We start from the raw sequence: 14,737 nt of genomic DNA, 5'->3' as shown, positions 1-14,737 counted from the left end.
ATTGTCATCATCTGGGATGGCACACAAGATGAAGCCGAATCCTTTCTAACTTACACCAACTCTAATCAGCTTGGTCTATCCTTCACATCCGTCTGTGACCCCAACACTCTAGCAGTCCTAGACCTTTAACTTTGCCACACCAACACCTCCATCTATGCAAAAATTTATACCAAACCTACGGCTGGCAACTAATTTCTGCACTTTCAGAGTTGCCATAACCCCAGATGGATAAACAATTTCCCAAAAAGCCAATTCTGCAGACACAAACACAATTTTACATGTAAGGAGGACTACACTGCCCAGCTCAAACAAAAATTTCTGGAAAAAGGCTGTCCTGAACCACTGGTCCAAAAAGCATATTCCCTCTACCTAACCACCCCCCCAGCCCAAGACCCTCTGCCCAACGCCAACAACCCCAACTCCAGACCACTATGCTTCACCACACAGTTCCACACCCACCACCGCAAAATGGAACACATTTTATGTAAACATTGGAGTATACTCATTGATGACCCACACCTCAAAACTTCCATCCAACTAACCCCAAAATTCTCCTAAAGACAGGCTAGGAATATTAAAAGCAAACAAGCCACCAGCCAACTAAAAACCGCCAAAAAACTCAACACCAACCCCATACCCACCTTTCTGTCCATCGTAGGCATGTACCAATGCAAAAAAAACCAAATGCCTAACTTTCAAATACGTCCTACATGGACAAAAAGAATTCACCACCCAAAGGCAAAACCTACTACAATTGTACCTACAACTGTTCCTCTGAATTCCTCATATACTGTATATCCTGCCCTTCTGTATGTCAGTCACACCATAAACACACTTCGCTAAAGATTCGGTGAGCACAGACGCTCAGTAGATGACGACAAACTCAACATCCCAAAACATTTCTTGGAGTTTCACTCGCAATCCTTAGACCACATGAGAGTATGGGTTATAGAAACCATCCCCAAAGGCCCCCCGAAGCAAAGCACTTCAAATGCCTCTGCCAAGGAGAGACTTTCTGGTTATATACCCTTCACACACTGGCTCCTGGAGGCCTCAATGAGGAATTGGAATTTCCCACCATACTATAGTTAATTCCTCACCCCCCTGCCCCCCTCACCACCTCTCCATGTCCTTCCACCAAGTCCCTACATCTACCTATACCCACAGACCGATAATAAAGTATCCTGCCATCCATACATCTTCCACACCTCACTTCGCCCTTCCTTTTCATTTCTACACATCTGCCACACCATGGCATGCTCTATATCCCCCCCCCCCCCGGCCTCCTCTCCTGCAACCTCCCTCTCTTTCTACATACAATATTCTCTTTTTCCACACATCATTATATTTTTTCTCATCCTTTCCTTTATAATCTTCATTTCTATTACTTTTTTAATCCTATTTTTCCCCTCTTTGGTATCTTTATATTTAATATTAATATTTAGTAATATTTATTAGCAGTGCCCTCACCAAAGATGGCCGCAAAGGTCCTCCAGTGTTGCAGTGTCCAGTTGGACCACCGCTTCCCTGGTGATACCTATAGAGGCTGCAGAGGAATGAAGTTCCTCTCATCCTCCATTCCCACTGTACAGCGGTCAACAATACAGTGCCTTCTACAGAGGGGAGGATAACCTGCACCTGCCTACACGCTGGCAGGAGGGCCTTAGAGAAGACATTGCGGGGGATCAGTCACACGGCGTAAGGTAAGGCTAATGAATCGAGTAATACAATTTATGTTACAGCTTATTCCTCCACCCCTAAACCCAACAAGTATTTAACCTTGAAGGAAGATTTGCTGTTTGCACTTTAAACCCAATGGTGAACTGTTTGGTATGCATCGGATAGTGTGTTCATACTTGACTGAAATGATTAACTATGTTTTATGACCTCCACAGATAACCAATGTCCCGCGAGAATCAGGAAGCCCAGGAGGATGAACTGCTGGCTCTTAGCAGTATATACCCTGAAGATGAGTTTAATAGATCTGACACTGCTCCGGGAGGGGAAATCCAAGTGTGTCTGGAACTTCCACCAAACTTTAGAATATCTGTTAAATGTAAGTCACATAATCCCATATAACATGTCTAGAATATGTTTTCTAACACATGTATCAACCTCAAGGCTGGTATGCAGAAACAAATTAGAAAGATTTTTGACCACAATAGAGCCACTCTTTAATTGTATATAGCAACCTTTCCATACTATGGTTCTTCCCGATGTTGCTAGGGGTTCACCGAGCAATGATGGACTTAGTCGCACCTGGCATTGCCTGCAAAGGTCTGGCACCAACTTCCATTGGCAGAGCCATTGGTACATGCCGAGGTGAGCGTCCTCTCCCAAGTAAATAACCACCAACACCTGATACCAATGATCGTTTTAGTTGAGTGGGAGAAGGGAACCTCTCACCATTGTAAGGAGTACCTCCTCCTACTGACCATTAATGAAAGGGAGAACTGCACTCATCACTAATAAAAGGGGGGCACTTCTAGTCTTACCATTGATATAAAAGTGCACTTTTCAATTGACCACCAGAAAAAAGGGGAGCAACTCTGACCACCAATGTAAAGGGGGCACATTCTCTAATGACTTGCAATGTAAGGGGACACTACACTGGCTTCCAGTGTAAGGAGCACTACAACTGACCACCATGGTCGTGCTCTGGTTGAGTGCCACATGAATCAGAAGTAACTGCTGATGATGTCTTTCTTGTTCTTTTGTTGGTCTCCCAGTGTATCCTGGGATATCTCATTACTGCAATACCTACAAAACAAAGCATAGCTAAGACTAAATAAAAAGCCTCTCAAATGCAGAAGGTGCTGTAAGCAAACGTTTTCATAGACTTCTGTGGAGGTGTTGGAGATACTTTGAAGCATCAAGAAGGAGATAAAGGGTAAAATTTTTGAAGCGAAGCAAAGACAATGTGTAAACAGGACTGTAAGCTTACCATTTAATGACAGATGCTTTGATTGACATTCGGAGTGCTCTAAATAAAAGTGTCCAATGCCACATTTTGAAGCAAGTGTAAATGAGCCCTTACTTTCTAACCTCACTGGAGTATTCCACGGTTACCCTGCACCCATCCAAGTTCAAGTTTTCAAAAAAGCATAGATCCCATAGACTGATCATTGAGCCAGAACAGTGACTGAGACTGTGTGGCTGGCTGCTTGTGTACTTACTGGGGAAATAACTTTGGGACCAAAACAGCGGGCTGAGGGATGAGCACTACACCATTCATAGATTGACAACATATGTATAATTGGGCGACTATGTGGCAAATGAGATTTAATGTTGATTAATGTAAGGATATGCACTTGGGGGCTAAGAATATACATTCATCATACATACTCGGGGGGGGGGGGTACAACTGGGGGGGGGGTCAATGGTGGAGAAGGACCTGGGAGTTCTGGTAGATCATAGGTTAATAATGACATGCAATCCCAAGCTGCGGTTTCTTAAGTGAGCAAAATCCACTCTTGTATTAGGAGAGGTATAGACTCCAGAGAGAGAGAGATATGATTTCCCCGGTACAAATCATTAGTAAGACCTCATCTGGAATATGCAGTTCAGTTTTGGGCTCCAATTCACAAAAAGAACATTGGGGAACTGGAGAAAGTACAGAGAAGGGCAACCAAACTGATAAGAGGAATGGAGGAGCTCAGCTATGAGGAAAGATTAGAGGAACTGAATTTATTCTCTACTGAGAAGAGGAGATTAAGGGGGGATATGATCTCCGTGTATGATACATAAGGGGGGATATGATCTCCATGTATAATACATAAGGGGGGATATTATCAACATGTATAATACATAAGGGGGGGGATGTGATCAACATGTATAATACATAAGAGGGGATATGATCTCCATGTATAATACATAAGGGGGGGGATATGATCTCCATGTATAATACATAAGGGGGGGAATATGATCTCCATGTATAATACATAAGGGGGATATGATCTCCATGTATAATACATAAGGGGGGATATAATCTCCATGTATAATACATAAGGGGGATATGATCTCCATGTATAATACATAAGGGGGGATATGATCTCCATGTATAATACATAAGGGGGGATATGATCTCCATGTATAATACATAAGGGGGATATGATCTCCATGTATAATACATAAGGGGGGGTATGATCTCCATGTATAATACATAAGGGGGGATATGATCTCCATGTATAATACATAAGGGGGGGATATGATCTCCATGTATAATACATAAGGGGGGATATGATCTCCATGTATAATACATAAGGGGGGGATATGATCTCCATGTATAATACATAAGGGGGGATATGATCTCCATGTATAATACATAAGGGGGGATATGATCTCCATGTATAATACATAAGGGGGGATATGATCTCCATGTATAATACATAAGGGGGGATATGATCTCCATGTATAATAGATAAGGGGGGATATGATCTCCATGTATAATAGATAAGGGGGGATATGATCTCCATGTATAATACATAAGGGGGGATATGATCTCCATGTATAATACATAAGGGGGGATATGATCACCATGTATAATAGATAAGGGGGGATATGATCTCCATGTATAATAGATAAGGGGGGATATGATCTCCATGTGTAATACATAAGGGGGGATATGATCACCATGTATAATAGATAAGGGGGGATATGATCTCCATGTGTAATACATAAGGGGGGATATGATCACCATGTATAATAGATAAGGGGGGATATGATCTCCATGTATAATACATAAGGGGGGGATATGATCTCCATGTATAATACATAAGGGGGGATATGATCACCATGTATAATACATAAGGGGGGGATATGATCTCCATGTATAATACATAAGGGGGATATGATCTCCATGTATAATACATAAGGGGGGATATGATCTCCATGTATAATACATAAGGTGGGGTATGATCTCCATGTATAATACATAAGGGGGGATATGATCTCCATATATAATACATAAGGGGGATATGATATTCATGTATAATACATAAGGGGGGATATGATCTCCATGTATAATAGATAAGGGGGGATATGATCTCCATGTATAATACATAAGGGGGGATATGATCTCCATGTATAATACATAAGGGGGGATATGATCACCATGTATAATAGATAAGGGGGGATATGATCTCCATGTATAATAGATAAGGGGGGATATGATCTCCATGTGTAATACATAAGGGGGGATATGATCACCATGTATAAAAGATAAGGGGGGATATGATCTCCATGTATAATACATAAGGGGGGATATGATCTCCATGTATAATACATAAGGGGGGATATGATCTCCATGTATAATACATAAGGGGGGATATGATCATCATGTATAATAGATAAGGGGGGGGATATGATCTCCATGTATAATACATAAGGGGGGATATGATATTCATGTATAATACATAAGGGGGATATGATCACCATGTATAATACATAAGGGGGGATATGATCTCCATGTATAATACATAAGGGGGGATATGATCTCCATGTATAATACATAAGGGGGGATATGATCTCCATGTATAATACATAAGGGGGGATATGATCTCCATGTATAATACATCAGTGGTTCATATAGTGAACTCGGTGTAGTTATTCCCCCTGAGGTCATCACAGAGGACAAGGGGGCGTTCTTTACATCTGGAGGAAAAGAAATGTAATCTCCAAACACGGAAAGGTTTCTTCACAGTAAGAGCTGTGAAAATGTGGAATAGACTCCCTCAAGAGTTGGTTGTGGCCAGCTCAGTGGATTGCTGTAGGAAAGTCCTGGATTCTTTCTTGGATACACAGAATATAACTGGATATTACATTTATAGGGAAAGTTGATCCAGGGAATATCCGATTGCCTCTCGGGGGATCAGGAAGGAATTTTTTTCCCCTGCAGGAGCAAATTGGATCATGTTTTGCTGTTTTTTTTTGCCTTCCTCTGGATCAACTGTGGGTGTAGGATTATAACTTTTTTTTTTTTTAATGGTTGAACTGGATGGACTTTTGTCTTTTTTAAGCCAGAATAACTATGTAACTATATAACTATGTAACTATGATCTGCATATTGTTGAGCAGAATTTTTCAGGCAGACTGCAACCAAATAAGACAACCCTTCATATGAAACCTTTTCATTTTTATTGTCATTAGCCAACTCTGCATCAAACGCCATGGTGGAAAGCTTTGAGAACACGGTTTCCTTTCTACCACCAATTGTCCTGGACTTTGAGTTTCCTCCTGGATACCCCTCCACTACGTGTCCCATCTTCACACTCAGCTGCAACTGGCTTTCACCAGAACAGGTAACCTATTCATTCGTATAATCTCAATATCCCCATGTATTATCATTTTAAATATGCAGCAAGTGGATAAAAACAAGCGTTGATGTGGCAGAAATATAGTGTGCTCCTTCCTTTGATATGACAACACAGGGTATTTTTGGCTCCAAATTCCTAAGCATATGGTGTCAACCCTGATTTCTTTATTTCTGATGCATTATAAAGGACACAGACCTCATCTCCTCCTTCCATTATATTCTTCTGTATAACCGCTCCTCATCTCCGATCATCATCATCTCTATAACTCATTCTCATGGCTATCAGATTCAGGTAAGTAGGTATTTGGGTTGGGGAAGGGAGAGATCCTTATGATCAGACGCAAGACTTATCCTTTAAAGCCCAACTCCCGTTCCTATCTTTTCTCTGATTGCTGGGTTAAGAAAAAAGAAACCTTCATAAATCCCTATTTTCACTTAATCATGTGATCATCCTGTGCTGGGTCCTTCTCGTCTTGGTTTGCTTCTTGCATTGGTCTTTCTTCCAGGTGGTGTCCCATTAGGATCCTTACGTGATTTGAGCTTGGACCAATGAGAGTGAGTGGAACCAGAAGATGAAGAGTAACTTGTGGCACGGAAATGGTGTCTGTCTCCTCCCCCATTTGCATCTCCATAATCTCTCGATCCTCATCCCCATAACTCCATCCTCATCTCTTTAACCCATCCTCATCTCCATAATCCCCATCTCTCCCCATCCTAATCCCATAACCGCTCCTCATTTACCACCCAACCTTTTCTCCATAACCCCCCTCTTCTTCTCCCCCATTTCCATCTCCAGAATCATATTCTCATCCCTCCCAATCCTCATGTCCATAACTCCATCCTCATCTCTGTCCATCCTCATCTTCATAACCTTTCTTTATCTCTCCCCACCCTAATCCTATAGCCTCTCATCTCCTTCCCAACTTTTACCCCCATAATCTTATTCATGTCTCTCCTAATCCCCATCTTCATAACCCATCCTCATCTCCCTCCATATTCATCTCCATAACCTATCCTCACCTTTCCCCATCCTAATCCTATAGCCCCTCCTCATCTCCTACCCCATTTTCATCTTCCTAATCCCATTCTTGTCTCTCCCAATCCTCATTTCCATAACCCCAATCTCATCTCCATAACCCATCCACATCTCGTTCCATCCTCATTTCTATAACCCAACCTCATCTCTCCCTATCCTAATCCCATAACTCCCATTGTCCCATTTCCCCTACCCCCAATCCTCATCTCCATAACCTCTCCTCATCTTCCCCCAGACATCTCTCCACAATCACTCAGGCAGAGAGCACAGGAATTGGCCAAATGGTAAATTGATGGACAAACATCACCTGTATCCTATCCTATTCAGACAGCTGCAGGTGCTGACTGTTAAAAATACAATAGCTGCCAGAGAAGACTCCTTGATCCATGCTGTGTAATGCTGAGGGTACAATTTAGTGATTTCTCTTTCCTTCCCCAGAGTAGTAGAGTGTCACTATAGTAACCTACTCTGAAAAAAAGTATGTAAAAAAAATGTTAAAAAAAGAAAACAATTCTAAAAAATGTAATAACAAATATGTATTGATAGATTTAGTTATGTATTTATTTATTTTTTTATTTGACATATTGTCACCAGTCAGTACCCCTGCTCACCCCCACACCAGTCATATGATGACACTGTACTGCACTGGTAATAGAATGTTAGAAAAAACTGTAAAAAAAAAACAAATTTCTTCATGTTCCAAAATATTGTGAAAAAAATTAAAACTTCAAAAAAACTCGCCATGCCTCTTACTAAATAACCTGGACTGTCTACTTTCCAAAAAGGGATCATTTGGGGTGGGGGGGTTACTTGTACTGTCTTGGTATTTTAGGGCTTCAAGAAATGAGATCATCCATCAGTACATTAGGATTGATCAATTCTCAAATATATATCCCATGGTTTGTAGACTCTATAACTTTCCTACAGACTAAATAATATACACAGATTTGAGGGGTTTTTTTACCAAATAAATGTAGTAAAATACATTTTGGCTTAAATTTATGATGAAAGTTTAGTTATTTGCAAAATGTTATAACAGAAACTAAGAAAGACGTGGGTTTTTTTTCAAAATATTTGGTATTTTTTCATTTACAGTTGCAAGAAAAAGTATGTGAACCCCGTGGGATTACGTGGAGTTTTGCATGAATTGGGCATAAAATGTGCTCTGAACGTCATCTAAGTCACAACAATAGAAGAACACAGTCTGCTGAACATAATACTACACAAACATTAGATGTTGCCATGGTTTAATTGCAAATAACATGTAAACATTCACAGTGCAGGGAGGAAAAAGTATGTGAGCCTTTGGACATAATAACTGGTTGACCATCCTTTGGCAGCAATAACCTCAACCAAACGTTTCCTGTAGTTGCAGATCAGACCTGCACAACGATCTGGAGTCATTTTGGACCACCCCTCTTCACAAAACTATTTCAGTATAGCAATATTCTTGGGATGTCTGGTGTGAATCGCTCTCTTAAGGTCATGCCACAGCATTTCAATCGGGTTGAGGTCAGAACTCTGACTGGGCCACTCCAGAAGGCGTATTCTGTGCTGTTGCAGCCATTGTTTTGTTGAATTACTTGTATGCTTTGGGTCATTGTCCTGTTGCATCACCCATCCTCTGCGGAGCTTCAGTTGGCGGACAGATGGTTGTACGTTTTCCTGCAAAATGTCTTGATAAACTCTGGAACTCATTTTCCCATCAATGACAACAATCCGTCCAGACCCTGAGGCAGCAAAGCAGCCTCAAACCATGATGCTCCCTCCGCCATGTTTCACAGTGGGGATGAGGTTTTGATGTTGGTGTGCTGTGCCTTTTTTTCTCCACACATAGTGTTGTGTGTTTTTCCCAAACAACTCAATCTTGGTTTCATCTGCCCACAGTACATTCTGACAGTAGTGCTGTGGAACATCCAGGTGCTCTTTTGCAAACTTCAAATGTGCTGCAATATTCTTTTTGGACAGCAATGGCTTCCTCCGTGGTGTCCTCCCATGTACTCCATTCTTGTTTAATGTTTTCCTTATTGTAGATGTGTCAACAAAAATGTTAGCATGTGCCAGAGATTTCTGTAGGTCTTTAGCTGACACTCTGGGATTCTTCTTTACCTCATGCAGCATTCTGCGCTGTGCTCTTGCAGTCATTTTTACAGGACGACCACGCCTAGGGAGAGTAGCAACAGTGCTAAACTTTCTCAATTTGTAGACAGTCTGTCTTACCGTGGACACATGAACATCAAGGCTTTTGGAGATACTTTTGTAACCCTTTCCAGCTTCATGCAAGTCAACAATTCTTGATCGTAGGTCTTCTGAGAGCTCTTTTCTGCGAGGCATGGTTCACATCAGACAGTGCTTCTTGAAACCAGTAAACCCAAAACAGGTGTGTGTTTTTTAAGGGCAGGACAGCTGTCAGCAACACATCCAATATCATCACACTGATTGGAGTCAAGGTTGGCTCACTCCTGGCTCCAATTAGCTCTGGGAGAAGTCATTAAGCTAGGGCCTCACATACTTTTTCCTCCCTGCACTGTGAATGTTTACATGTTATGTGCAATTAAACCATGGCAACATCTAATGTTTGTGTAGTATTATGTTCAGCAGACTGTGTTCTTCTATTGTTGTGACTTAGATGACGTTCAGAGCACATTTTATGCCCAATTCATGCAAAACTCCACGTAATCCCAAGGGGTTCACATACTTTTTCTTGCAACTGTATATAACAAAAGATAAACACCTCAGTGGTGATTAAATATCAGCAAAAGAAAGCTCTATATGTATGAAAAAAATTATATAAATGTTATTTCGTACAGTGCTGCATGACCGTGCAATTATACAAAACATAAAAAAACCCAAAACAAAGTCCAAAGAATTTTTGAAGGGACGTTGGATGTTGCGTGGAAAACTGGAAGTGGCGGAGCGGCCATCTTTAGTGAGGTTTACCACATTTGGCATTCCAGGAAGCTGCTTGAGGTGGAGTTATGGGAATAATATGCGATTTTAAGGTTTTTTTTATATGTAAGCACAATTATTAAAGCTTGGATCTTTATAGTATCGAAACATACTTCACTCTATGGCTATTTTTTCTTTCTCTGAATAACATGGAGTATAAGAAGGCAAGAGTATTGGATTGAACATTTTGGGATCAGAAGGTATCCCTGTGGTGATTGGAGCAAGGTTTCAGTGGATCACTATTTCTTTCTGGATTTCTGGATTCTAAAAGGCTGGTTTATTATTTTATTAGGGTAAGGGTATGTGATTCAGCCACTTAGATGTGTACACCGAGTGTTCATGGAAGAGTATATACAGTCAGGTCCATAAATATTGGGACATGGACACAATTCTAACATTTTTGGCTCTATACACCACCACAATGGATTTGAAATGAAACAAACAAGATGTGCTTTAACTGCAGACTGTCAGCTTTAATTTGAGGGTATTTACATCCAAATCAGGTGAACGGTGTAGGAATTACAACAGTTTGCATATGCGCCTCCCACTTGTTAAGGGACCAAAAGTAATGGGACAGAATAATAATCATAAATCAAACTTTCACTTTTTAATACTTGGTTGCAAATCCTTTGCAGTCAATTACAGCCTGAAGTGTGGAACGCATAGACATCACCAGACGCTGGGTTTCATCCCTGGTGATGCTCTGCCAGGTCTCTACTGCAACTGTCTTCAGTTCCTGCTTGTTCTTGGGGCATTTTCCCTTCAGTTTTGTCTTCAGCAAGTGAAATGCTCAATCGGATTCAGGTCAGGTGATTGACTTGGCCATTGCATAACATTCCACTTCTTTCCCTTAAAAAACTCTTTGGTTGCTTTTGCAGTCTGCTTTGGGTCATTGTCCATCTGCACTGTGAAGCGTCCAATGGGTTGTGAAGCATTTGGCTGAATATGAGCCGATAATATTCCCGAAACACTTCAGAATTCAGCCGGCTGCTTTTGTCAGCAGTCACATCATCATTAAATACAAGAGAACCAGTTCCATTGGCAGCCATACATGCCCACGCCATGACACTACCACCACCATGCTTCACTGATGAGGTGGTATGCTTAGGATCATGAGCAGTTCCTTTCCTTCTCCATACTCTTCTCTTCCCATCACTCTGGTACAAGTTGATGTCGGTCTCATCTGTCCATAGGATGTTGTTCCAGAACTGTGAAGGCTTTTTTAGATGTCGTTTGGCAAACTCTAATCTGGTCTTCCTGTTTTTGAGGCTCACCAATGGTTTAGATCTTGGGGTGAACCCTCTGTATTCACTCTGGTGAAGTCTTCTCTTGATTGTTGACTTTGACACACATACACCTACCTCCTGGAGAGTGTTCTTGATCTGGCCAACTGTTGTGAAGGGTGTTTTCTTCACCAAGGAAAGAATTCTTCGGTCATCCACCACAGTTGTTTTCCGTGGTCTTCCGGGTCTTTTGGTGTTGCTGAGCTCACCGGTGCGTTCCTTCTTTTTAAGAATGTTCCAAACAGTTGTTTTGGCCACGCCTAATGTTTTTGCTATCTCTCTGATGGGTTTGTTTTGTTTTTTCAGCCTAATGATGGCTTCACTGATAGTGACAGCTCTTTGCATCTCATCTTGAGAGTTGACAAGAACAGATTCCAAATGCAAATAGCACACTTGAAATTAACTCTGGACCTTTTATCTGCTCATTGTAATTGGGATAATGAGTGAATAACACACCCCTGGCCATGGAACAGCTGAGCAGCCAATTGTCCCATTACTTTTGGTCCCTTAACAAGTGGGAGTCACATATGCAAACTGTTGTAATTCCTACACCGTTCACCTGATTTGGATGTAAATACCCTCAAATTAAAGCTGACAGTCTGCAGTTAAAGCACATCTTGTTAGTTTCATTTCAAATCCATTGTGGTGGTGTATAGAGCCAAAAATGTTAGAATTGTGTCGATGTCCCAATATTTATGGACCTGACTGTATATAAAAGTTCTCACATAGTATTTCACTATCACAAGTGTTTTCACGGTTTGTGTGTTTTGTTTGCTTGCACAGAAATAAGTAGCAATTTCTGGTTTGATTTAATATTTATTATTCATGAATTCATTATTATTTATTGAGGACAATAGACTATTGAGTTTTTCTTTGTTTTGAGGTACATGGCAATCATTGGAATTACACGGTGAATTTAAATCAGAAATTGGAGAAAAATTCTTTGGACTTTGTTTTGGGGTTTTTTACGTTTTGTATAATTTCACGGACACTGGAAAGGTTTATATAATTGTTTTGGACTTTCAAGGGTAAAAGTGGGACTTTTTAGTGTAAGTTACAGGGGGAGTTTATTTTATATTAATTTTATAGAGTATATAATTGTGACGGGAGTGACTTTGGGTGGGGGGCCCTTGGACCCCTGTCTCAGCTCCCCATATCCCTCTTATGTGTAAGTCACCCTGTGCCTGTTAGGGGTACAGGGTGGAATGTCCTGATATCGTGTAGACATGTATAGGTGGGGTGTGGGAGTTGTTCATTATTTAATGCCATGTGGTTGTCCCATTGTTCTATTGTGTGTCTTGCTTGGGAGCAAACTATTATGGAATGTGTCTATGTGTATTGGCTTGGTGGGGGGTGTTTCCGGCAGCCCTTCCCCCTGATGGGGTTGTCTGCTGATGTGTCTCTTGTTACTAAATGTATTGCCCCACCCTGTGTATATATCTTGTATCTGTGTTAAAATAAAGCAGTCCATTTCCTATTTTAATACAACTCTGGTGCTGTCTCGTCCTGTATGGTCAGCGGTGGTGTCCGTGGATCTGTGTTCGGACAGGGAAGCGGGAGTGGAAATAGCAGTCGGGGTCCGTTTCCGTTACAATAATTATAGGATACCGATTCATATTTCACATGACTGTGCAATTGCCAGTTAAAGTAGAGCAGTGCTGAATAGCTAAAAATGGCCTGGTCATGAAGGCAGTAAAATCTTCCGGAGGTCAGGTGGTTATAGTATCCTTATACTTCCTGCTTTGCCCCTGACCAATAGTCTGGTTTCATATAGTTTGCACATTCATTGTAAGACTCCATTGTTAAGCTGAACTCCAAAACCATGTGTTTTATTAGTATTCTGTGTTAAGACTTTGGAAAATTTCCCAATAAAAATAAATAAATTCTAACCCTTTTGTACTTAATATTTCAGCTTACGCTTATGTGCCAGCGGTTAGATGTTCTATGGGAGGAGAACAGGGGAAGTGTCGTTTTGTTTGCTTGGATGCAGTTTCTTAAAGAAGAAACCCTTGAGTACTTAAATATAAGATCACCTTATGAGATCCAGTTTACCGATAATGGAACATTGAAGCAGGTCGAAGAGGAAGCGAGCCTCTGCATTGCCGCTGCCACGCCTGAAGAGGAAACAGTTGACAGACGGGCTATACAAGATGTCCTATCAGTGTATGACCTCATCAGACACATATTGGACTTTGATGAGAGCCAACAGAAGAAATGTTTTGACAGCAAACTGTTCCTATGCAATATATGTTTCTCTGAGAAGCTAGGCAATGAATGTACGTATTTTAAGGACTGCAGCCATGTTTACTGTGATAGCTGCCTGAGGGACTATTTTGAAGTTCAAATCAGAGATGGACAGGTCCGTGCACTTAATTGTCCGGAGCCCAAGTGCACATCAGTTGCTACACCTGCCCAGGTAACCTCTTGTTCATTTCATTTTTTGCAGGCTCCATATTTAGCTTGTGGGCCTACCTGCCCTGTGCATTGGGCCTCCTCTCTCTCCCCGGGGTACATGCTCACTAATGCCTGGGAGCGAGCATGGCCACGTTCATATGAACTCAACGTTAAGGCGGCACCTCATATTAGGAGTGAGCCATACACCTGGTGCACCTGTATCGTAATTCAAGGCTTTGCAGAATGAGTCCCACTGTCCCATAACACGTACACGCCTTTATGGAATATGACATGTTGAAGGGAACGGAGCTGAGCCTGCATTCTGTTCCACCAGTCCAGTTTTCCTATCATCTTACTCCCATTGATAATGTATGGGTTCTGCCATGTACCCGCCTGAACCCTCCTGTGTTTAAGACTTGACTAGGTTAACTTCTTCTGTACCCAGGGGCGGACTGACCAATTGAGCACCCGGGCACTGCCCGAGGGCCCGGGGTCAGTAGGGGGCCCCATGAGATGCCCCTGGTACCTTTCATTGTCTTTTTCGTAGGCTTTTTTGGGTATGGGTGAGGACACAGGGGCCCCATGATCCCCTATTGCCCGGGGGCCTCATGAGTTGTCAGTCCGCCCCTGTCTGTACCTCTAGGTCCCTAGTCCCTTTTTGCCACGCAGATTCTGTCCCAGTTAACTGGAGTACTGACCACTAGTGAGGGAACCCATCAGACTTGCTGGTACCGTCCTCCCGCTGTCTGGCTGCCATAGCAT

The 14,737-nt window shown here is 41.7% G+C and overlaps 1 protein-coding gene across 2 annotated transcripts in view; it reads left to right on the top strand.

Annotated features, from left to right (window-relative positions):
- The window catches only part of LOC149462252 (E3 ubiquitin-protein ligase RNF14-like), a 58,005-nt gene that overhangs the window by 17,031 nt on the left and 26,237 nt on the right, over window positions 1-14,737 (top strand). For both annotated transcript variants that reach the window (XM_089677187.1, XM_089677188.1), the window contains exons 2-4: window positions 1,896-2,056; window positions 6,148-6,299; window positions 13,494-13,997. In XM_089677187.1, the coding sequence (XP_089533313.1) occupies window positions 1,903-2,056; window positions 6,148-6,299; window positions 13,494-13,997 (810 nt within the window). In that variant the 5' untranslated portion in view covers window positions 1,896-1,902. The remainder of the gene's footprint in view (window positions 1-1,895; window positions 2,057-6,147; window positions 6,300-13,493; window positions 13,998-14,737) is intronic.

The sequence above is a fragment of the Staurois parvus genome, unplaced genomic scaffold, assembly GCF_062004578.1.
Source record: "Staurois parvus isolate SC_StPar_1 unplaced genomic scaffold, SC_StPar_1.0 ptg000179l, whole genome shotgun sequence".
NCBI lineage: Eukaryota > Metazoa > Chordata > Amphibia > Anura > Ranidae > Staurois > Staurois parvus.
Note: the sequence above shows the minus strand (reverse complement) of the source record. Positions and strands in the feature narration are given on the sequence as shown.